At 46.4% G+C, this 23058-nt stretch overlaps 1 protein-coding gene across 2 annotated transcripts; it reads right to left on the bottom strand.

Moving 5' to 3' along the window:
- Positions 1-269: 269 nt before the first annotated feature.
- Positions 270-10481, bottom strand: LOC138724050 (CUB and zona pellucida-like domain-containing protein 1). Of its 2 annotated transcripts, none has more exons than XM_069863756.1 (9): positions 9654-10481; positions 7655-7793; positions 7286-7500; positions 6139-6289; positions 4586-4809; positions 3592-3764; positions 2550-2935; positions 1997-2265; positions 270-770 (listed from the first exon to the last, which is right to left on the bottom strand). In XM_069863756.1, the coding sequence occupies exons 1-9, from the start codon at positions 9733-9735 to the stop codon at positions 604-606; spliced, it is 1806 nt and encodes a 601-aa protein (XP_069719857.1). In that variant the 5' UTR covers positions 9736-10481; the 3' UTR covers positions 270-603. The 2 variants fall into 2 exon arrangements, with proteins under 2 accessions (XP_069719857.1, XP_069719858.1); XM_069863757.1 differs by having other exon boundaries at positions 7655-7790.
- Between the last annotated feature and the right edge of the window lie 12577 nt (positions 10482-23058).

Below are 23058 nucleotides of genomic sequence, written 5' to 3'. Positions count from 1 at the left end.
CTGTTGCTCTTTGAACTCTGGGGTGCACAACTTAACTTGGAACTTTATGGCAACCCCCTGGGCTCGAGGGGCAGACATTGGTTGTGTTTGGTGTCTTAAAATGCATTGAGCAAAAGCTGTTGGTGGGGAAATAGGTGTTGACACAACAAGCAGTGTTGGCACATACACTCTGGTGTCTTTATCTGGTTACCTAGTGTTTACTTCTCCAGGGAATCCGATGTCTTGTGAGGAGCAGGAGCAGACTTTGAAGAGAGAACAGTTTGCTTTGAAGAGGCATTCTGCAGTTGTCCCTCAGGTTAACTCATGAGAGGGGCACTTGCAAAGTGGTTCAAAAAGATAGAAGGATAATTTCTAGATAATTTTTAGATCAATGGTGCTGTGGTAGACACTTGTGTGCTTTTCCAACTCAGTGATTTCAGATATAATGCTAGGTTGAGGTTGTTTTTATTTAATTACAAACAAAGTAGAAATGTGTTTTCAAGTGGTGTATTCCAAGGCCGTTTATTGATTTTTGTTTGGTTTGGTTTTTTCCCTCTTCTTTCTTTGGGTGGCAGATCTGAATAGGAGTTGACACAAACTCAGAATATCCTGAAGCAGTTAACGCTAGCTCTGAAGTTTGTGGTACCCGTATCCTGGTTGGCGTTTGTGATATTTTAGGATCACAGCTACCACAATGACAATATTTGAAAGTAAAACCAAAAATGAAAGCCCATAGAAGCTGTATTGGTGCAGGTTTGGAGTTTCTTCAGCATCTGCTTTAGTGAGGGATTCTGTATAGAGAGAAAAAGAAAGTGGGATGTTTAACATTTTGAATGCCCTGTTGTTTCAATGAGAATTAAATAAGCATTTTTTCAGGTATTTTGTTTCTGAGGCGCTGATCCACACTGATTGCAAATTCTGAATCTGTAGTGCTGGGGAGTTGTGAAAATCTGTAATAAGAACTCATGCAGAAGAGCATTGAACATTAACAAATCCTTTGGTGTTGCTGAAGCTGAATCTCTGCCTAGCAGTGCTGCTGTTATTGGTGGAGCTGGACAGGTGGGAAACGTCGCTGAAGCAGAGCTGGGTGAGAAGCAAACTTGTCATTCTGACCCTGTGCCCTCTAATGGGTCACTGGGCGGCCCTTGGTAATGCTCTGTTGTGAGAGATGTTGTGGCCAGCAGCACAAGGTGCTTTTCTTAGGTGAAGCTTTGGGCTTCACCAAAGTTATATCAGTGAGCACAGTGGGAGGAACAGCACAAGCCCTTAAAAAGAACTTTTCTGTGTTCTGTAGTCTGTGTTGGTTCTCAGCACTCATCCAGACTGCTGCAGGGCAGACTGCAAATGGTGCTAAGGAGCATGTCAGCCTGGGGCACTGAAATGTGGTTGTCTTACAAACAGCTCTTCAGCTCTGATTTAAAGCATGGTGCTTTTGATTCCTGCTCTGGTGGCTGTCCTCCTCGTATTCTGTTTCTATTAGGCAGTATGTACAGTGTCAAGATGTAGCCTAGCTTGGAATAAGTCGTCTGTGTTTTTATCAGCTGGCATAGCTTTTGTGCAGTGCCAACAAAGAAAGCTGGGTGAGATTGAGTGGGCTGAGGAGATATGCAGGTTGGAACAAAGCTGGGCTCTGGTTTGGAATGTGCTTTTTCAGTAGTGTGTGGCTTGAGAACTGAGCCCTGGTCCCTGCATGCGCTTCATCAGAAGGGTCATGTTTGAAGATCAGGCATCTCTTGCCATTCCCAACTCTCTCTGAATCCATAGTCAGATCCCACGTGCACTGCTTTGTGACTAGAAATGAGTGCTGCTTTCTGTACTTCAGAGAGCACATCTTAACCCAAAAGTCTGTTAGATTGAGAAGTCCCTCTGAGCTCTCACAGAACACAGACTGAACGCACTGTTCTGCTGCTGTGTTAGTTTTGAACTAGTGAACCTCACTCACTTTGTTGGTGGGACGAAGGTGGTAGATTTACACCATGGCAGGGTTTAATTGGGTTTTTAATGTTTGTGTTCTTACCTGAGTGATCAGCAGACCTGAGATCCCTTTTCAGGCGGATGGGACCCATTATGGTGCTGGTTTTCCACCTGTATGAGGAAACTGTTCTCTTTTGCCGAGAGATGCAGCCTTGGGTGCAGCGGGAGTTCGTGGTGTTGCTGTCACAAATTAAAACCTCGCACTGGAGGTAAACAGATGGAAAGCTCCGCAGGAACCTGAAGGCGTTGAATTTGAACCTTCCGTAGTGTTCGAGGGGTGGGTAGCTTACCACGGTATCATCTTTACTGCAGCTGCAACAGAAGATACACATACAATAGTCATCCTGGCTAAGTGCTGTTACCTGTAGCTGCGGCATTTAGGGCGTGGTTTGTACAGGCAGATTGTCATGGGCTGGTTTCCTTTCCCCAGTGCTGCGTGGTGCTTGTTCCTTGCTCTGCGTGTGCAGTGCCTTCAAATTCCTATGAGATTTGGCTTTCAACCAGTCTACTAAAGAAGATAAGCTGAAGAGGGACAAACGAAAGAACTACGGTTGACATCTAGATTAGGAGACAATAACAAATTAACTTAGCCTTACCCGCTTCTGATTAAATCGTATGTTAGCGATCCAAAATCAGCCTGAGGCGATGCTATACAGGTATCGACAAAAACCAAGAGATTGGGGTCAGCGGAGTCCAGACTGACTTGAGCAAAGAGAGTTTGGTTCAAGTCTACATAGTACGGGGACTGCTGTACAGTCCTGGAGAACGAATCCGATTCATAGAATGACATGTTGACGTTGTACTGGCCTGCAGCAGTTATGTCCTGGATTACATTATTTTTCGTTATGTACATGACTTCCAAGGTTGAGTTGTTTTCCATTTTGCATTTGGCAATGATCTGTACACTGTTCTGACGGGTGATAATGCCGCCGCTTGCAGAGAGAGATACAATGTTGGTATAAGTGATACTCGAGCCTTCATCCTGTGGAAGGAATTGCGTGAAATGCTCAGCTGTGATACTGTGAGCAGATTGGTTGAAAGCGATTGTACTGAAGTTAGAGCTGCCCAGCTGTGTTATCAGAAGCTCAAGATCCCTCTGAAATGTGAAACAAGGTGCAACCAAAAACTATCATCAACCCTCCTCCCGTCTTGGAAAAACACTGAACCAACGTGTGTGTAAGAAAGGTTAAGGAATGTTGCATGGAGTGTGGGAAGTGCCAGAGGAACACTTCGGTACCCTTATCAGAACAGTGCTGCCAAATAGCTCTGGGATCTTCTCATCCTGGGGTTTGTCCCCTTCCCTTGGGACTCCCAGGTAAGCATCAGCTGTATCACCTGCAGAGAATGTTTATGTTGCATACCTAACCTTGTGCTGCTCCGATAACCTGGGTCTGAAGGGGTGAAGCATTCTGGGTTAGTTTGTGTGGATTCTTTTAGCTTCCTTTGAAAGGCTCCTTGAACATCAGGCTCTTAAAAAGGAAAAACACTCTTTCTGCTTCCAGACTGGCCACATGTGAGTGGATGAGTGAAGTGAAAGTAAATGTGCTCATTCATGAGCTATTCCTAAACTGCTCTCACGAGCTCTCGTTATTCAGGAGCCATTGTTACCTTATTCGTGGAACTTTTCCCCCTCTTTACCTTTTTAATTGTTCCGCAGCTGCCTAATGGGAAGGAGAAGATGACTGAATCAGTTATGACTGGGCTGCAGGATGGATCGTTCAGCTGGGGGTGAGTTTCGTTGTAGCCAAGGGAGGCCAGGTAAGCCTTGCTGAGAACAATCCTCATAGTGTCTGAAGAGCACGTCAGGAATGCTGCCAGTGAAGAGAAATTAAAAATACAGAACAGAAGATGTTACCACACACTGTGCTCATTCATCAGTCATTCTGTATTCTTGAACCTCTTGCACAGTTCTTGTTTGTTAGTCTGAAACAGGTTGTGCATGTTTGAAACTGTGCGGAAGTTGGAACAAAATTTCATGCTCGGCTTCAAAGAAGTGAGATAACCAAATTCATGCAAACTCAGGCTGAAAGTTTAGTTTTAATCTGAGTAACAGAATTAACAGCAGCCTTTATGAGAGGGAAAAGGACTGAAAGCAGTAGTGCAGAATGGCAGGGTGAGGAGATCGCTTTGTGGCAGACACTGAGGCTTTAGAGGCTCCCTTGCCACTGTGGTTAATGGGAAGGTGGACACACAGGCATAGGAACCAATGAGGAAATTGGTGCAGCTCTGGAAGGCAATCACAGTGCACCCAAAACCTTTGTGTCTAACAGGTGCAGACCTGTTTCCTGAGTGTCTTGGGGAACAAAAGCATTTCACCAGTTTATTGTTATTTCTCTAGGATAGTAACAGTGCCTGCTTTATCCAAAAGAAGGGAAAACTCATCTTTTCACTGGTGCCAGTCAGAAAACAGTGGAAGAACAGGCTTTCTTTGACAGATGGGTCAGGTAAGAACTTATCCTCTATAGGTGAATCTGAGTGGGACTTGGGGTTGTAAAGGGAATTAATGGCTCCCTATAAAAAGGCTTAAATCCTTAGTGTCAACCATCAGTTCTTTTTGATAGTTATGAGGGAATGGAAGGACCATATGTGAGAACAAGAAAGAGCTTCCTATTCATGCTGCAAGCGTACTTACCATCAGGCTCCACATGCCCTGGCAGCGCAGAACTGGTGTACTGAGCAGCAAACCCTCGGTAGGAGTTGGCGTAGTCTGTAGACAGCGCAACTGTCATGGCATTTGAAGAGGATTCAAATGTGGGCTGAGCACGACCACAGATTTTTCCTATCAAGCCAGTGTTAGTGGTGAGGCCGTCATAGACTGCTGTGAAGTCAAACTGGCAGTTCTGGTCCAGTTCCAGGCTGCAGAGGGAGTAAAAATCATCACAGGGGAGTCTGAGTGTAGAGAACATTGCTCGTACGGGATAGAGGACCCAGGGCAGGTAAAATGCCTGAATTCCAGTCAATTGAAATGAAAGAACGGAGAATAAAGCCACAGAAATAGATGTTATTAAAACCAAAGAAAACACGAAAAGCCTTCAAAGGCAAGCAGTACTTGGGAGCATGGTTCTGCTCCCATTGAGATAACAAACATTGTGCTATTGCTCTCGACAGAAGCTGGGTCAGCTGTGTTGTTACAGCTCTGATAATGTATAGGTATTGACTACTAGTCATTTACTAAAAAGGACCACACATACAAATTTTATATATATTTATATCTTAAAGAGCTTTTAAAGTGTAGGATTGGCTTATGCAGGTCTCTGACACCTCGTGTGTGTGTCGCTAGAGGAAGGCTCTTGCTGTTTTAACACTCTGCATGAGCTTATCTCTGTGCTTGCTGCCCTTGGTGAAAGCACTGGCTGTGCTGGGGTTTGTGTTATCTCCAGCTGTCTCCATCACTGTTCCTGAGGCAGCAGATGGACCCTGGCCAGGACTGGTGAGAACACACACCACTGCAGCATTCCTTGTCTCAAAGGGCAGTTGCGAAGGTAATGATTTCCTATAGAATACATTCCGTGCTGAATTCTTACACAGCATTCTGCAGCCGGAATATTTCAGGAAAGGTTAGATACTGCCCTTTTAATTCCCTTCATCTTGAGACTCTCTGTGCACAGCACCAGCTGATAAAGGGAAAGGGCTACCAGCCCGCTTGCCACATCTGGGAAAGCAGCCCTGATAAAGAGGGATATGGGTCAGAAAAGCCCATGGCAGTGTGGTTTCCTTATGCCAGTGCACCCTTTGGCATTTAGACTAGGACATATTTCATCCAGGGCTCTGCTATGTCCTTTGCCCAACAGCGTTACTAGTGCGTGGAAGGCATATTGTGGCCAATATTCGCTTTATTCTTCTTTTGAGTCTCGGTTCTAGACTGCAGTTTCAGTGCCCGTGTTGTTTTTAAGCATGTTAAAGTTGTATTTACACTGTTGGATTTAAACTCGGATCATTCAGGCTGGCTTAAAGTGGATCTCCACCTCATGGCCAGTTATCCGAGGTGCCTTCTGCATTTCACCGACAGGCTACAGTGTAACGTACAGCATGTGAAACACACTGCAATGTCTGTAAGAGTAATCAAGGCATATTTGTTTTAAAAGTGCAGAGATGTTATAAAGTTGGGAAGCAGTTCTGCCTGTGTTAGAAGTAATGCCTGTAAACGGAACAAAGGTGTACTAGAGTGTTAGGGTATTTACTCACAAGAAATCCTTAAACTCTAAGTTTATCTTTGTGTTTTTTGGTGTTTGTATGTGCCAGACACAGTATGTGAATGCAGGGTACGCCGCTGGGTAGCTGGGGCTGGTAAATGTCCCATTGGGACCGGTTAATTGTCCCCCACAGTTTTCAATATCTGAAAAGAAAAGTAGAGACATTGTTAACACAGCAGTGTATGTAATGAAACATAAAACCACATTAAAAATCAAATGTTATAGAACTAGCAGGGCTGTTTCTTTAGGATTCCATTCCTTTGGAAATGTTGAATGGCACTAAAGATAGAACTTGTATAGAGAACTTCAGGTCTGGTGGGTGTTACAAAGTGAAGCCTGTGATCCCTACAAACAGTCTATGAGGCACAGTGTGATGGCACCTGAGACGGAAGAGTTTGCTTTGGTACATGAGCGATATAGTGATATCTAAATTTTGAATTAATTAAGTACTGTCTTGAAAAACTGGATGCTAGAGCAACCAAAAGAGCCCATGAAATAGAGGAACCATGGGAACATTGGTCGTGATCCATGTAAGTGTAAAACGTTCAGGTTTGAGAGAGATTTTGCCTGATGGACAATGGCAAAATAAAGTCAGGGCAGTGGAAACCTCAGAGGCAAATGTAGGCTAGAAACAGGGCACCATTTTCAGCAGCAAAATCGAATGCTGGAGTAGCATAAACTGGGATGTGATAACTACTCTGTAAAATTGAAGCTTTTCAGAGCTTAACACTGTTCGACTCAGATCAGCAGAAGTTGAGGTCACAAGCTAAGGCTGGTTTTGTCCAAGCCATTCCTATCTCTTAAGGAGGAAACAGTAAGGAGCGTGTTGAATCAGTGACCCATACTCAGCAGGACTGGATGGATTTGTTCTCTGTCAGGGTAAATACTGTCGTATTTGCAAACGGAGCACATTCAGCAGAAGCTTGTAAGTAACAGCAGAATCCCACAATGCCGCATTTGCAGTCATTTTTTTGAATAAAATGGCACTTTCTCAGCTCTCGAGCAAGCACGCTATCGTTTTGCTTCCTTCCACTGTCCCCCCTGTCTCTAAGGGCTGAAGAACTTTCCCTCAATGGGAAAGTTTCTTTTAATGAGAGAATTCAAATGGTATTTGATGGCTGCCTTGAGTTCTGACTTACTTGTTTCTGGTGAAAAGTAGTAGTAGAAGACAAAGAAGTTCCGTGTGAAAGGCACGGAGTTTGTTGTGATGAGGAAAGTTAAACTGTTCGAGGATGACTGAAGTACTGGGACCGCATCGGTGTCATTACAGACTTGGCCAAGAAGGGATGCGTTAGTTGAGGGCCCATCATATATTTTGATGCTTTCTGCTTCACAGCTTGAAGAAGGAGCAAATCTATTGGAGAAGCACAGTGAGAACAGGCAGATACCCAGGCTATCTAGAGTCCTCAACATGGATTCTGTACAGGGAAATATTGGGAGACAATGCTTGTCTGTGCTGTACTTTAATGGAACAAAACAGTACAGAAGTATCTGAAAGAAATACTCACTTAAAATAGGAGAAAATGAGCCTAATTGTTTGATTTGTGTCCCTCTGGATTTGCCAGACACAGTTGGCATTTGCGTTAAGTTCGATCTTCAGGGATTTGTTGAGATCATGAAGCGATGCACCGCAGCGAGGGGCACCTACTGAAGAACAGCAACAACACAACTAGGTCGCAAGGGGCTCTCTCAAGGTTTCTCTTGCAGCAGTGTTTACCCTCCCCTGTGCAAAGACTCTGGGACAGTTTGTCAATGAACAGACATGCAAAATGTTGCACTATTTATTTGTTTTCAATTATACTACTGCAGTTTATGAAACCTGAAAAGTCAAAAGAACATCCAAAAATAGTTTTCATCCTCATTTTCTCGGTAGCAGAGAAAAGCGGAGTTACTGGAACACACGTCACAGATTAAACCAGTGGCGGAACTGTAAATGCAGATTGGTGTAGAACACCTCAGCAACTCTCTTCAGCAAGGTTTGTTGCCACAAGCACTTCAAGCCCTCTGAGCTTCCCCCTACCCTCATAATTGAATCCAGTTCTAAGGTTCAACCGTTTACTTCAAAACTGTTTGGGAATCAAATAAGCTTTTCAGATTTTAGCTTCCAAAGGGTACGATTCTGCTCCTCCATCTCTGAGCGCTGCTGAACAGGGAAAGCTTTAGAGATGGCAACAGAAGTCACTGAAAGTTTAGGAGAGCTTCCAGGCTCCAGAGAGCTTCCAGCCTCCAGACTGAATAAATGAATAGATTGAAGCATTTCAGGTCAGAAAGGGGAGGACTAGAAGGAAAAGGAGGTGCTAGAGGTCTGCAAATTCATGGAGAGGGTTAACAGATGTTCCCTTCCAATAGTGCAATGTGGTGGCCTTGACAAAACCAGTAAGTGGTAGGTTTGAAACAAGAGGAACTGGCTTTCTGCATGTGGATCTTTGCTGTGGAGGGATGTGGGTGGTGAAAATAAAAAATAGAACAGGTCAAATCCATGAAAGAAAATGCCTTAGGTGGCTTTTAAATACAGAGACAACACTTCCCTTCTTTCAGAAGCCCTGACCCTCAGGAGGGCCTGAGGCAGGGGCATGCAGACCTATATCCATGTTTTTGCCAGAGCATCCGCTCTTGGCTGTGTGGGGACTTGTGGGGCTGCAGCCCAACTCTCTTAGAAAAGAACCATAGACCAACCAGGGTTGACATCACTGACATCAGCAATTAAGTAACATTAATAAGTTACAAAGCAGTTGAGTAGTAGCCATTGTATAGGAAGCTTTAGTTTATCATCCATTTTGAGCAGATCTCCTTTCTATATCAATGTTGATCCAAAAATAATGGCCTAAACCAGCAGGAAGGATTTCCCATGCAGCGTACGCCATCCTGGTTAGAAAGGTTGCACATTCTGATGAACTCCAGGTGGAAAGAAAGGGTTAGAAGAGACCTTTTCATCACACCTGTAACCTCCCAGTTGTAAGAGCTTACAGGGCCAACCCTGCCCTCCCTCCTCACCCCTCTGGGCTGTCCCTGGTACCTCAGGAACACCTCTGCAGCGCTGCTTGTTGCCCTACAGTGCTTCTGCACCGTTCCTCAGGTGGATGATCTGAGTGCAGGGCGGGGAGCCCAAATCGAGCAAGAGTCAACTCCTTATTGCTTCTGATTGAACAGTGGGAACAGGAATGCATCTCTCAAAAAGCAGCTATGTCCCATTTAAGTCAGTTTTTTCCTGTCTCTCCAATATAGTGTTAATTTATAAATTCAGATTTCCATTCCAGAGTAAAATCTCTTCAAAATCAAGTTCTTAAGGTAAGAATTTGTGGTAGGAACCATGTATTGATATTTTTTTTATTGTCTGCCATTGTTAACCCTTGCTGACCTGTTTGGGTGTCAGTGCTGTGCAGCAGGACATTAAATAAGATGCATTTTTAGAGGCATATCTAACGTTTCCCTCCTCAGTTGCCTATAAAACCCCTATTGTCCCAGTAAATAACATTTCACAGATGAAAGAAGACTGGGTTTCCGTACCTTTGGAATCTGTCAAGTTGTCTTCAGCGAGAGCCAGAACAGCTACAAGAGGCAGCAGGAGGAGCTGTTGGAGCACCTGCATGTTGGTGGCAGCTGTGGGGGTTCGGCTTTTCTCCCTTTTATATCTCCTGCTCTTTCATAATCGGCTTGTGTTGCATAGTATCACAGAGGGAGGCCCTAACCTCTCTGTTTCTGTTTCTTTTTAACAGATAGAAGTGAGAAGGCACCAGCTGTGCCCAAGTTTCTGATGTGTACCGCGTGGTGTCAGTTTAACTGCGCCCTTCACAGGTTCAAAGCATGTTGTTCAATGGATTTCTCTAAACGTCTGTTCAGGGGTGTTGACATGAGCAGGAATGTTCTGGAAGGATTGACAGACTACTCTGGGAGACTCATTCAACAGTTTGCTCTTAGCGCTGGTCACTGGGAGCTTGGTCTTCCCCTCCTCATTGTGATGCCCATCCCTTTAGGTTACTCTGGGGTAACCATTCACTGCCCTTGCTGGGGATTCCTCAGGATGTAAAGTGTGACTGTCATCAGAGAGGTGTCGTGCGTAATAATTTTCCTGTTGCTGAAACATTAATGAGTGAACAACGCCAGATTCACGCTAGTCACAGATTCAGAAGATGATCACACTGCAACCACTTTGCAGATAAAGCCTTCTTAGTCCCGCAGTAGGAGCTATGAAACCAAGGAATTGGCCTTTCTTTCTTCAGGGAAGGGAACAAGCACAGTCCAGAGAGCCTCAGGTCCTCCTGGAATGAGTTGAATGAGTATCTGCTCCGATATATCTATGCTACTTTGTCTTTCCATAAGGACCAAAACTCTTGAACTCCAGAACATTTCTTGCTGCAGCAGCAGATTCCCAGGCTTTCAAGCTTCCAGAAGCTGTGCTGGTGCCACAGCTGTGCCGTTACCCTGACCTTGGTCCGGAGCAGAACCTCCTGGGGTATGAGCAGGTAAGGTTCACCCTGGAACTGGTGACTCCGATATGGAGAGCAGGCTCCCACACCTGTGCAAACAGGCTCTCTTCCCAGCTGTCTGGTAGAGTCATGTTGCACACTGACCTCCTTGGAATGCTCCCAGGTGCTTTTCCTTTGTGAAAACTGGGAGTTTTGTGCAAAACTGGTTAGTTTTTTTTTTTTCTAAACAAACTGAAATACAATGGATCTGTAATGATTAAATATTTTTGATCTCAGACCGATACCTTCTTAAAACAGCTCTCTGATTTCTAACCCACTCTAGGGATTTTGAATGCAACTCCCTCTGCATCACTAGAATGTCATTACTAAACACTGAGGCACTGAGTAGGTACATACAGAGGTTGCTTAGCATTTGAACTCCCTTTGGCTTTTGGAAATGCTAAATTTGCATTTGGGCTGTGCAGCATTTTGTTCTTAGTCCCTCCCCTGCCCCCCAACTTGCAAGGAAGTTTCCAATGCTAACATCCATTTTATATGCATTCATCATGTGTGCTGGTGTGTGGAGCCCTGCCAGTCCATGCTGTGTCCATTCAGAGCCAAGAAAAAAAACACCTATGGCTCTGATAGCCTGGTCATGAGTGCACTCACAGCCCAGAAAGCCAACCATGTCCTGGGCTGCATCAAAAGAAGCGTGGCCAGAAGGTCAAGGGGGGGCGATTTTGCCCCTCTATTCCTCTCTTGTGAGACACCAGTGGAGCCATGTGTCCAGTCCTGAAATCCTCAACATAAGAAGAACATGGAACTATTGGAGCAGGTCCAGAGGAGGCCATGAAGATGATCTGAGGGCCGGAGCATCTCTGCTATGAGGACAGGCTGAGAGAGGTGGGCTTGTTCAGTCTGGAGAAGAGAAGACTCTGAGGAGACACTAGAATGACCTTCCAGCACCTAAAAAGGATGTAAATGAAAGCTGTGGAGGAACATTTTGCTTGTGCTGCAGAGCTGAGAGTCCAAAGTGTTGTCAAACCCCATGTGCTAAGCACCTGTTCAGATCGTGTGACGTGTTCATCTATCAGGGATGCTGAAATATTAACAGCCCACTTGGAGTTCCTTTTTCTGCCTTAGAAGAGGATGGCTAGCGAGCCTTCACAGGAGGTGAGAAGGGTTCAGAAAGTGTCTTAAGATTGCAGATCTTCAGACGAAGCCAGTGCGCATTTTAGCACCAAGGAACATGGGTTCAGCTATGAGGTGCTGGTATTTACAGGCACTTTCTATCACTGCCTGCAGCTGGGAGTGCAATAGCAGGGAAATGGGATTTCAAGCACTCCTTGGGAGGAGCAGAGCAGCAGGGTTATGAGTGTGATGGAGTTTTGTGTGACCTAAGGATGGTTAGTAAATACTTAGGCTCAGGATGCGCAGGATGAGGGCTCTGGCTGTGAGCCTACTCGGCTGATTCCAGAGCTTAACCTGCAGGCAGGAGTTCAGAGCTGGAGCCTGTGTGGGAGGTTTGGGGGATTCTGGAGTTTGAGAGCTAAGCTGTCTGTGGAGAAGTTGGGCTTCAGAGTGACTGAAGTCCCTTTTCTGAAGGGATGGGCATGAAAGAAAAAGCTGCTGGAAGAAGTGGATGTTTTTTGCCTTGTGTGGCATGGCCTCTGGACACTTGGCATACTCACTTGATACAGAGCAGGTCACTATGAGTCTGAGTCTCCTGCATGTCCTCGCAGTATGGAGTCCTGGCCTTTGAGAAGCTTTTCACATGCAGGCCGGGTTCTCTGGGTTATCCAAAGTTAACCCAGCTCTTTCCCTGGCATGACTGCTGTTCTCCTGTACAGTTCCCCAATCCACAAGATTTTTATGAACTGAAAATTACTAATTTCCATTTTTTTCACTACATCATTCCAAGTGGGACAACTTAACATTAAAGTGCAGAAGCACTTTCTTGCCCTAGAATGTTATCGTTTGAACAGGTGTCGAATGAAAAAAAGGATGAAACAAATGCTGATAATGAAGTAAATTTAGATGTACAATTTTATATAGTTCTAATCTCCAGTAATAAAACCTGATGTATAGAAAGACTATAATAGTTTTTGTATTACAGAGATTTTAGCTCAGTACATGCATAATATTTTTTCCCAATACTTTGGAGTTGCTGTTTAAGGTAATTGCTCAGACTGGTTACAAGGGATGCTTCTCCTTTGATTTGTATCTCTCCGTGAGCTCAGAAAGCCACCCTGTGGTGTGTGAAGGTTAGTCATCCTTAAATGCTCGGTGTTTGAGCTGTTTGGTACAATAGGGGGGAACTGGAAGAGCAGTGAGAGTGAAACAAAGACTCGATGAGAAATAACAGCCAACAGATCTGAGCATTCTTTGTCACCCAGAGCATTTACTAAGGTTCAGGGGTTTACAAGTCTGCAATGTAGATCCTAAAGTTCCAAAATTAAGGAACACAAGTAGAGTTAAGATTATAGTACCTTTAGATTTACAACCATAATATATTTTTAGAAATTAGTGGATGTGCAACGCGCTGATCACATACATAAACAATCAACACAATGTTGTGGTTAGAAGCAGCATTATTTGGGCTGTTGTTATTGGGGGTCGATAATAATAGTGATGCTGTCATTTGTGCTTCTTTTGCCTCTCCTCAGGTAGCCCTGGTAGTGATGGAAGGAGTAGCTGTATCTGTAGCATGCTGATATTCTGCACTGCAGGCAAACTCTTTGGTAGATGGGACCTCTGACCCTGAACCAGAACATCCTGCTGCCTGGTGAGTAGTAATTCCCACAGGTTGGGTCCCTGAAACACCTGAGAGAAGGAAAAAAGGAAAAAACCCACATCTAATTCTCATATAAAAATCACAGCATGGTCACTGAGCCTGTTTGCTTCATTAGTTACAAGAACCTTTCCTTCAGAGATTTCTACCTGTGCAGTTCATGCCAATTCACAGCGCAGAAGTCCTGGATATGGATGTAGCCTCATGGAATTCAGTTGTGCGTGTTGGTATCATACGTAACACAACATAAATAGGTATCACATGCGTGTGTGTGTGCAGAAATGCAAACACCCAACGAAATTTTAAATATCGGAGGAAGGATTACTGTCTAGGCATGTTGGTTTTCGTTTACAACCTTAGAAAGAGCTGTGAAGAAAGAATTCCATATCCCAAACCATCCAAACCCCTCTAGTCATGTGCTTCATCTTTCTCTAAATTCTTTATATGACCTGGAAATACCAATTCTTCCTCCCTAGCAGCATGAATGAATTCATCTAGTAGGTGAATGAAATGTGAAAAGCCGACTAACAAAGCTGTGTGGTTTTTTTCTGATAGCTCGTTCCTTTAAAATCCTGCTGCTCCTTGCAAGCTGGTCACTCAAATATCTCTCAGGACTATGTATCTTCAGTGTCTGTGGCTGTTCTTGTCCATGTGAAGTCAGTCACCTGTAAGGAATTACTATGAAATTGTTGTTGAGATATTTTCCTTACTATTCTGACTAAATCAGATGCCCATGCTGTAAAATCCTGAGGATGTGGAGAGACTGCACCCATATCTGTCAGCAGGATCAGATGTGGCTCTGTGCTGTAGAGGACAGCACGAAAAAACAGACCCTGGTTTGGCTGAACAGAGTATGATGAAGCCTTCGCTAAATTTGAAAAAGATGGTGAATCGAAAAAGGCAAACTTGACAATAAATCAGCTTGAGAGAGTTTCCTGGTATGGAGACTCTAATGCCAAGAGAATTTGAATGTCCATGTAGAAGGTACCAGAAATGGGTCTTCCCACTGTGTTGGAATGGGTTCCGGCTGGATGGGTTACAAGCTTAGAGCTGCAAAGCATGGCTGAAGCCTGTTCCTGGATGTCTCCAGAAAGTCGGGAGCACTAAGGGGTATAAATGGAGCTCACTGTCCATGCTGGGAGGACCTTGGGCCACCTGAGGTGGCCCAGCCACAGGTCCCAGCTGAGGACTTGGCTGGGTTGTGAGAAAGTGCACAGAGCTATGTAAGATAAGAGAGGTGAAATCACTGGCAAATCAGTTACTGCTGATTGGGGTTCAGTCAGTAGCTCAAGGACTGAACAGAGAAAACACCAGCGTGGAAAGGCAGAAAGTCTTCAAGGGAACAAACTGATGGAGATCAGCAGCTGAGCACATTGGAGGGTCTGTGTGGAAGGGCCGTGGGGGAAGACTGACCCTGCCCTGGCTGACTGCTGTGTGGCCAGCAGAGGCGTGTTGGGAGTCTCTGTTGTGTGGTGAGCATGCTGACACCCAGCTCATTACATCTGCTCTATGTTGTAGGTTGGAGTGGATACACCATCGCTTTGTACATCGCAGCTGTATCCCACTCGCGAAGCCTCTTTGTTTTGGGCATGTTTAACAGTGCACAAAGTGACCTGCCGAGGGAGGATTACAAAAGGGAAGTGGGGCTGGGAGGTGTGTGCAATGGGGAAGGCTGACAATATAGTATAATTTAGAATAATGAGCTTTTAGAAGCTTAATTGTGTTGTGGTGTTAATGTAACATGTCTGTGCTGTGGATGTTCCATGTCGGCTTCCTGAGTCTTGGCACTCATAAAGCCACGGGGAGGCATCATCTCATATCAAGCTTTCAAAATATGCTTGACTTTTTTTTAATAATTTTGATGTCTTTGCATGGGATAATTTCAAGCCCATCTGTTCCTACAAGCTGCCTCGTGCCCCAGCCTCTGTGAAAGGCGGCACAGGAGTTGATCCCCAGCTGGCACTGGGGTTTCTCCTGTGTCTGTTCACTGCCTGGTGGCCTCTGGCACTGGTGTAGAGTCTGGTGGTAACTGTTATACAGTTCCTTTCCCTAACTCTTCTATCACTCAGTATTTAGAGAATGGAAGTGTATCAACATTGTTAATATATATTAGCTCACTGTAATATAACGAGGTAGTGGAATTTCACTGGAGATTCTGGTATTGTTCCTACTTCTTTAAAATAAACTAGAAGTCATCCCAGCCCTGGAAAGGGTGGCTTTGCTTCACGGAAGCTTAGACCTGTCTGTGAAGGATTCCCCAGGACAGCTGAGGTGACGCCAGCATCCCTGCCCCTCTGAGACATCTCTGAAAGACTCTCAGCATCACTTAGTGTCATAGACCAGCAGCTCCAGCAAGTCTGACCCCAGGAACATCTACATCCCTAGACAGGCAGCAATAATGCTGCTCAAAGAGTTGTTTTTCAGAGTTTTACTGTGATTAGTAATCGGTAGAGTGGGTGCAAGTGATTAGTGAAATCATGTTGTACCTGAGCGTTTGAGGGGTGTAAGAACCTGGTGTAAAACCGCATTCAAGATACCCCGGTTTGGCTGGGACATCTCGTGTGGTGAATAAATATTTACCCTTGTAGTGTCACGCTTGGCATCCCAGGCCTCCTCGGCCCGCACAGCCCAGCTAGGTATCTCAGCAGCATCAGCCGTGTGTAGGTGGGCAGGTTTGGGAAGTTTACTGAGGAAGGAGAAGTTTAATGTTAATAAACCATATGTGAGCAAGGAGTAAAACGCAGCGCGTAATAAGTAGGGGTATGTTTGCAAATAGAAATGTGGTCCTTGCTGCTGAGTGGGGAGGAGATGAATTGCCCTCTCTTTGATGGGATCCCGGTAAAAGCTCCTTACCCCCTCCTACAACTCACCCCGAGGTCACAGAGTTCACACTGCCATTCATTCTCATGGGAAGAGGATGAGCTGGCTGTGATGATGAGCTGTTCCTTCGCCTGCGAGCCCTCTGGGGTGCGTGCACACTTGCCAGGGCAGGCGTTTAAAATGCGGGTTTTCCATCAATGCTGCAGGCACAGACCAGCTCATCCCCTTGCCACTGACCACTGGGGAGGGGTCACAGCATCCCTGGGTGAGCTACAGCATCCCCACTCCCTCCACCCACTCCCAGCCTCTCCTGCTTTCCTCTTTCCTCTGCACTCCAATACCTTCTGCCACCAAACTGCCAGGCTCTCCCAGCTCACATCACTTACCCCACACTCAGGAAAAGAAGTCACTAAAAAGAGGAAAAACTGAGGATGCCTTACCTGGGTCTGTAGGGGCTGGGGTTGTTTTCAGATGGGCTTTTAATGAAGAAAAAAAAAGATAATAACTGAGACCGGATAAGGAAAATGTGTGCTTTTCTGTCATCAATTAATATAAACTGTTATCAGCGGTGTGCGTTCAGACTAGGAAATGTTAGTAGGAACAGCTCAGAGGAACAGAGTTGGCCTGGACAAAGCGCTCGTAGTAAGAAAAGAGTATGGGTTTGAGTACTAAAGATGAACCCTTTCCAGCATTAATAGGGTCAAGACTGAATTGTTTATTCCTTTGTGTAAGCAGAGTCGGTGCTGAAACGCATGCTTTGCCTCTGCATCTTGTGTACGCAAGCATGTGTTTCACTGGGGCAGCCATGTGCCTTGTGCTGGTGCACAGCTCACAGGGCCAGGCTTTAACAGAGGATTTCAGTCACTATTGAAGCCTCTGAAGCAGAATATTTCCTGTGAATGAGCAGAAACTGCAATTTAAATTTCTCCATAAATCCCCCTGTAGGAGACCTTGGTTTTCTACAATGACTATGTCAGATGGATTCTCACGGACTCGGCTTCCAGTGAGGATGGGGTGTGAAAGAGCAGGAACGCTGACTTTCTAGGAGTGAGATGATCTAGAGCCAATCTGCATTTATACTGGTGTTGCGTCTGCCCCACAGGTTTCCCCTTCCCTCGTGCTTTCAGCAGTGCAGGGTTTCTCTCGTATTGATACCAATAGCATTTTCCATCCCTTGGTTTTTATGGGAGGCAAAGGAACTCCCCCTGAACCTCCATGAGGTTCTGGACACAGCAGAGATAGGGAACCATACCAGCAAGTCATTGGATCATGACTGCGATAGATAATGAAGGCTGGAAAGCAGAGGGATGCTGTGTTACTCACTGGTGGTGATGGCTGCTGCAGGAGTTGGAGAGGCCGGCAGAGTGCGTGAGTTTGTTACTGTGAGAACAACGAGCAAGAAATTAAACATTTTCCACATTTTAAATATGTTGATGGCTCATATGAAAAGTAGTGACCTGCTCACCACGCTTCAGTAAATGACCAGCAATAAATACCTGGTTTGGCAGCCGTCGTGGGCTTGTTTGGGACTGTCAAAGAGAAAGGAAAAGCCAGGCTTCAGTAACTGTTCTGTTATTGTGTGAGCAGAGTAGGGACTGTTGATGGGGTAGAATCGGTTTACTCCCAGGATCAAGTGTTAGACCAGTTCTCTAGAAGCTGTGCTCACACATACCTGCTGCTGCAGGTGGTGTGTTTTCTGCAGAGGCTTCTTTGAGACACGAGAGAAAACAAAACTGCAGCTTAACCATTGTCCCAGCCCTGGGGAGGTGCCAGGCAACCAAACCAAAGGAGACCTGTGGGTCTCGCTGTAGTGATGGTTAGCCACAACCCCTGGAAGCTGCTGCCCAGGGCAAGTACTGGCAGAGTCTGCCCAGAGTGGGAGCATCTTCAATGGGAAGAAAACACATCCCCCTACGTAGGATGGCCCTGCCGTGACCTCCAGCAAGCTCCTGTCCTGCACGAAGGGCCCTGGGAACCCAGAGGACATTTGCTAACAACGGTTTGGAAGCCAAGGGATGATGGGATAAAGAAAGGTCCAGTTTGTGGTGTGTAGTGTCCACAGTGGCATGTGCTGCACTGGTGGTGGTGGAGAGGCAACTGGGCTTATCCTGAAAGCTAATGGCTAAATCCCTAAGATTATACACAGCGGAGACAGGGAGGCAATCACTACGTGATCACAACTTGGGCAGACGTGTAAGTGTGTAAATCAGAGTAATATGGTATTACTTACAAGTGGTAGTGCCTGCTGGTTCAGGAGTAGGTGGGACTGTTACTGTAAGAGAAAAAAGATGCAATTCAATATTGTCTGCATTCTGAATGTATTTTTTTACCCTGAGCCCCAGAGCAGCAGCCTCAGACACTTGCAGGTATCTGGGAAAGCTTGGCTGCAGTGTTTGCCTCTGAACAGAGATGCTGCGGTGCCGCAGCTAGCGCAATGTGTGCAGCGCCTGTGGGAAACCTCCCAGTGACAGCCTGGGCTGGGCAGGGGCATAAATTGCACGTCTGGATGGGACATGGCTCTGGCAGCCAGCATCGCCTTGCCAGGAAGGCAGGGAGTGTGCTGAATCCTGAATTGAGACTGAAAATGGAAGTGCCTGAGCAGACACTGGAGCTCCCTCCTGCTGCTGGCAATTAACTGACTCCTCAACTCAGTCCAGGGTGGCCGTGTGAGCCAGGGATCCTGCTGTCCCTCACAGTCACCCTGCTCCCCAGGGTTCAGCGAGAAGCTGGCCATAAATACCTGGTGTTTCAGCCTCTGTGTGCTTGGCTGCGGCTGTCAAAGAGAAAGCCAAAGCCACGCTTCAGTCATTGTCCAACCTTGAGCAAACAAAGCACAGACTGACAAAGCAAAGCCATGTTGTCATCTAGGGGTAATTAGGCATAGCATAATGAGATCCCCAATCCAAATCCATTGTAGCGGTTTGCCCCATCGTTTGGCATTTGTGCAGAACAGCTCATGGTGTTTCCACCGCCCCCGAGGGGGGATAGAAGCTGTGCGTACAGCTGTGTGTGTCTCCACAAAGGCAAAGGGCTCAGCACAGCTGGACACCTCTGGCCACAGATGCCACCAGGGGCTCGTGTTCGCCCGAGGGCCCCAGTTTCTTTGGGTCTAGCGATGAGGTGAGGGCTCTCTCACCTCTGACAGGGCGTGAGTTTTGGCTCAGCACTGCTAGAGCCCAGGGGAGTTGGCACTCTGCTGTAGGAGAAGTTGTATTTGACTAAGCCTGCCTGGGGCAAACAAATGGACATTGAAGTGCTCCATACCTGTTGCTGCAGGAGTGGTGAGCTCCAGAGGGACTGTTGAGAGAGAAAAGAACATCAAAAAGAGGAAAGCGGGATCAGCATTTCAGTTATAACGTGAGACACTCAGCAGCACAGTCAGGGCTCTCTCCAGCTCCATATCTGAGGTGATGCTTTCTGAAGCCCTGGAGAAGGCTGGGAGTGTTTCTGCCAAGCCATTTTCACTGCCTCCTGTGCAGTGAGCACCTCTGTTGGCTGCAGGGCAGAGAAGCAGACCTGGTGGGGACAGGTAGGATTTCTGTTCTGCCTCCTCACCCAGGCTGAACCTCAGCCTGAATGGCTGCTTGCAGTGAAGGAGCTTCACCACCGCAAGATCTGCCAGAGCCTGGAAGGTGAGCTGTCCAGAGCTCCTTTCAAATTCAGTGCATTATGTGCAGCTTGGATGGTGAGTTGGGGCACAAACGTTCTGTTCTGTAAGTTATTAAGACCGTTTAAGGAAGTGTGGCTCCTTTTAACTGCAAAACTCTTAGATAAGCCCCAAATATCTCAGAAACTCATCCAACACACATTTACTTGCTTTGGAGTTTTTAACTATAATTTTTTTGCCTTCTTACGAGTTACTCTATAAAATCTCTCAGCTGTGAAAGCCCGGCAAGACCATCCCATCCAAGACCCATCCAGGGAGAACTCACCAGCTGGAACAGGTCCCGTTGTGACTGGGGTAGTAACTGGCTCTGGGAAAGGAAACAGAAAATGCATTTCTAGTTTTATTACAGAGGATAATGTCTAATAATGTTCTGTTACTCTGTGAAACTAAGGAAAGCAGTTGGGATATGAAGCAGTGCATTCATCTCTGGAAGCCTCATCACTGAAAGGGAGATGGCTGCAAACCCTTTTGTAGGTGTCAGGTGTTTGTGGTTGCAGTTACTCAGGGTAAACTTCCATTCTTTTAGATGTGGGACATTCCCATCAAAGAGACACCTCTGCTTGGGTCAGCATTTAACTTTACTTGATATCTTTACCAAAAAACTCTTACTGTATTAAAAATTTGCTTTGTTTTTTTCAACAGGGAAAGGTATCCCAGGATGAGCTGTACGCACTCAGTCTTCGTGCCAGGTCTCAGCCACAACCCCTTTCGGGCAGTTGTGTTTCACCTCGGTTGTCTCAGGCCCGTAGAGTCCTGGGCTTTGCCCATGGGCCACCCCTGGTCATGGTCACAGAGCGACTTGGGCTCTCGTGCTGCGTGGGTGCCTCCAGTCAGAATACAGAACTGCTGGAAAACTGGGAATCAGTTTGGGAAAATCCTGAAGCAAGTTACTAAAAATGGATTTGTACTAAATGCAAGAGGATGAAATTTGATTTAGTGGTCACAGTTCATAATTTACGGGAAATCAGGACCAGGAGGACTGAAATGTGATAGTGATGGTGTAAAACCATGATTCAAGTGGTAACACATAAAGCAGTTGGGTTATAGAGTAGGAAATGGCATCAGGTGAGATTGACACTGATAATCCAGGTACCAAAGGCTCCAAGAACTGAAATAAAACATCAAATCACAAACATGCAAGTTACAAAGTAAAAATGTAGCACAGCACAGCAGCTCTCTCAGATCTTGGTTTCACACCTGAAACTATTCCACTTAGGGAAACAAGCTGTGCATTAGAATCGTAGCTGCAGGCAAGCTCCCATTGCTCATGGAGCAATAGTTCCAGGAGCTGTGCCCGCATACCTGCGCAAATGACACCAGCATCCTCTTTGTGTTGGCAGTTGTGGACAGAGATCCCTCCATGGGAGCACTCCCACAGGTTATCTTCATCCCCTCTGCACTGCACGTCATCCAGGAGAATGTTCCCAGAGCCTTCCCCAAAGAAGGCTTCGGAAGCAGCCAGCAGAGCTTCCCCGCAGCCCAGGCTCCGGCACACCACCTCGGCATTTGCCAGCACCCACGCATCGTCACACACCGTGCCCCAGCTGCCATTGTGGTACAGCTCCACGCGGCCAGAGCATCTGCTGTCCCCGTCGGCCAGGCGCAGGGACAGGGCAGAGGTGTCTGCTGTGGAGACAGAGCCCACACTGTGTCAGTGGTGTTATCATAGAATCCGTAGGTTGGAAAAGACCTCTGAGATTATCAACTCCAACCGCACCCGTCCTCTACTAAACCATATTCCTAAGCACCTCATCTACTCATCTTTTAAAAGTCTCCAGGGATAGTGACCCTACCACCTCCCTGCGCAGCCTCTGCCAGGGCCTGAGAACCCTTTCTGTCAAGAAGTTTTTCCCAATGTCCAATCTGAACCTGCCCCGGTGCGACTTGAACACATTCCCTCTTGCTCTATCACCTATAACTTGAGAGAAGAGACCAACACCCACCTCTCTACAACCTCCTTTCAGACAGTTGTAGGCAGCGATGAGGTCTCCCCTTGGCCTTCTTTTCTCCAGGCTAAACAGCCCCAAGTCCCTCAACTGCTCCTCGTAGGACTTGTTCTCCAGCCCCTTCACCATCTGTGGGGGTGGCACAGGTGGTGGCCAAGTACCCACCCTGGGAAGATGGGAGCAGGTATCCTGTAGCGCAGTCTGCTCTGGCAAAGGGTCCTCCCCTGAACTCCAGTGCTGGTGTGGGATAGATATTGGAAATGCTCAAGCCTATCTTCCTACATGCACTACCCAGTGGGCACAGACAGACTCCTCTTCTACAAAGAGCTGATCTCTGGGGCAAATGACCCTCACCCATGTGGCTGGCTGCCACCTCCCACTTCGTGCAACAGAGGGAAGGGTTTCTACATTTTTTTTACCACCGTTCTCAGCTGTAGAATCATAGAATGATTTGGGTTGGAAGGGACCTTAAGAGATGCATGGGCATGGGCAGGGACACCCCCCACTGGATCAGGGTGCTCAAAGCCGCATCTGATCCCTCCATACTGTAGTGCTGTCTAAAGAATGGACACAGACACCCAAAGCCAACTTCTACCTGTGATACTTTGCAATCTGAGGGATATAGTCTGGGGGTTTTTACCCTTTCTTTAAACAACACCTGATTCCCCTTCATTTCCCATCCTTGCTCACCCTCTGGCCTGGCAGATGGTTGGCACAGCATCATTTCCCTGGAACAGAAGCAGAGCTATTTCTGCAGAGCAGGCTCATTTCTGAGCGCTGGGTACTCACGGACCACTCCACACATTTATCTCCCTTTCAGAGATCTGAAGTTCCAAATGAGTTTTGTGGGCCTGGAGTGTATTTCTCTTTCAGAGAAAGAAATCAGGCACACCACCGACAATGTAATCGACGTCCTCCTAGTTTGTGGCCATCACAAACCGTTCCAAGTACACACACCTGCCTTATGCCTTGGTGGGTCCGTCTTTACGAGGTTTTCGTTTGGGGACATTTTGCTGTCACCTGCCAGCCATTTGTTACCAAGTAACACACATCCATGCAGAACGGGGACTTTCTTTCTCCTTAATTCCCTCCTGCTGGCCATGATCAAAGCTCCTTCCATCCGAGTTCCACGCTGATCATCTGCCTTGGCAAATCTGCCTTTAGAGCAGTGCCAGCAGCAGTGGGCTTGGCTCAATCCCGAAGACCTAGGTCTGAACTTCTAAAGACTGCCAGATATCGCAGGGGGAAAACATGTAATTGAGACAAAAGTTAATGAACCTGT

This window comes from Phaenicophaeus curvirostris, chromosome 9, assembly GCF_032191515.1.
Source record: "Phaenicophaeus curvirostris isolate KB17595 chromosome 9, BPBGC_Pcur_1.0, whole genome shotgun sequence".
Taxonomy (NCBI): Eukaryota; Metazoa; Chordata; class Aves; order Cuculiformes; family Cuculidae; genus Phaenicophaeus; species Phaenicophaeus curvirostris.
This window is presented reverse-complemented; position numbering and strand designations above follow the sequence as displayed.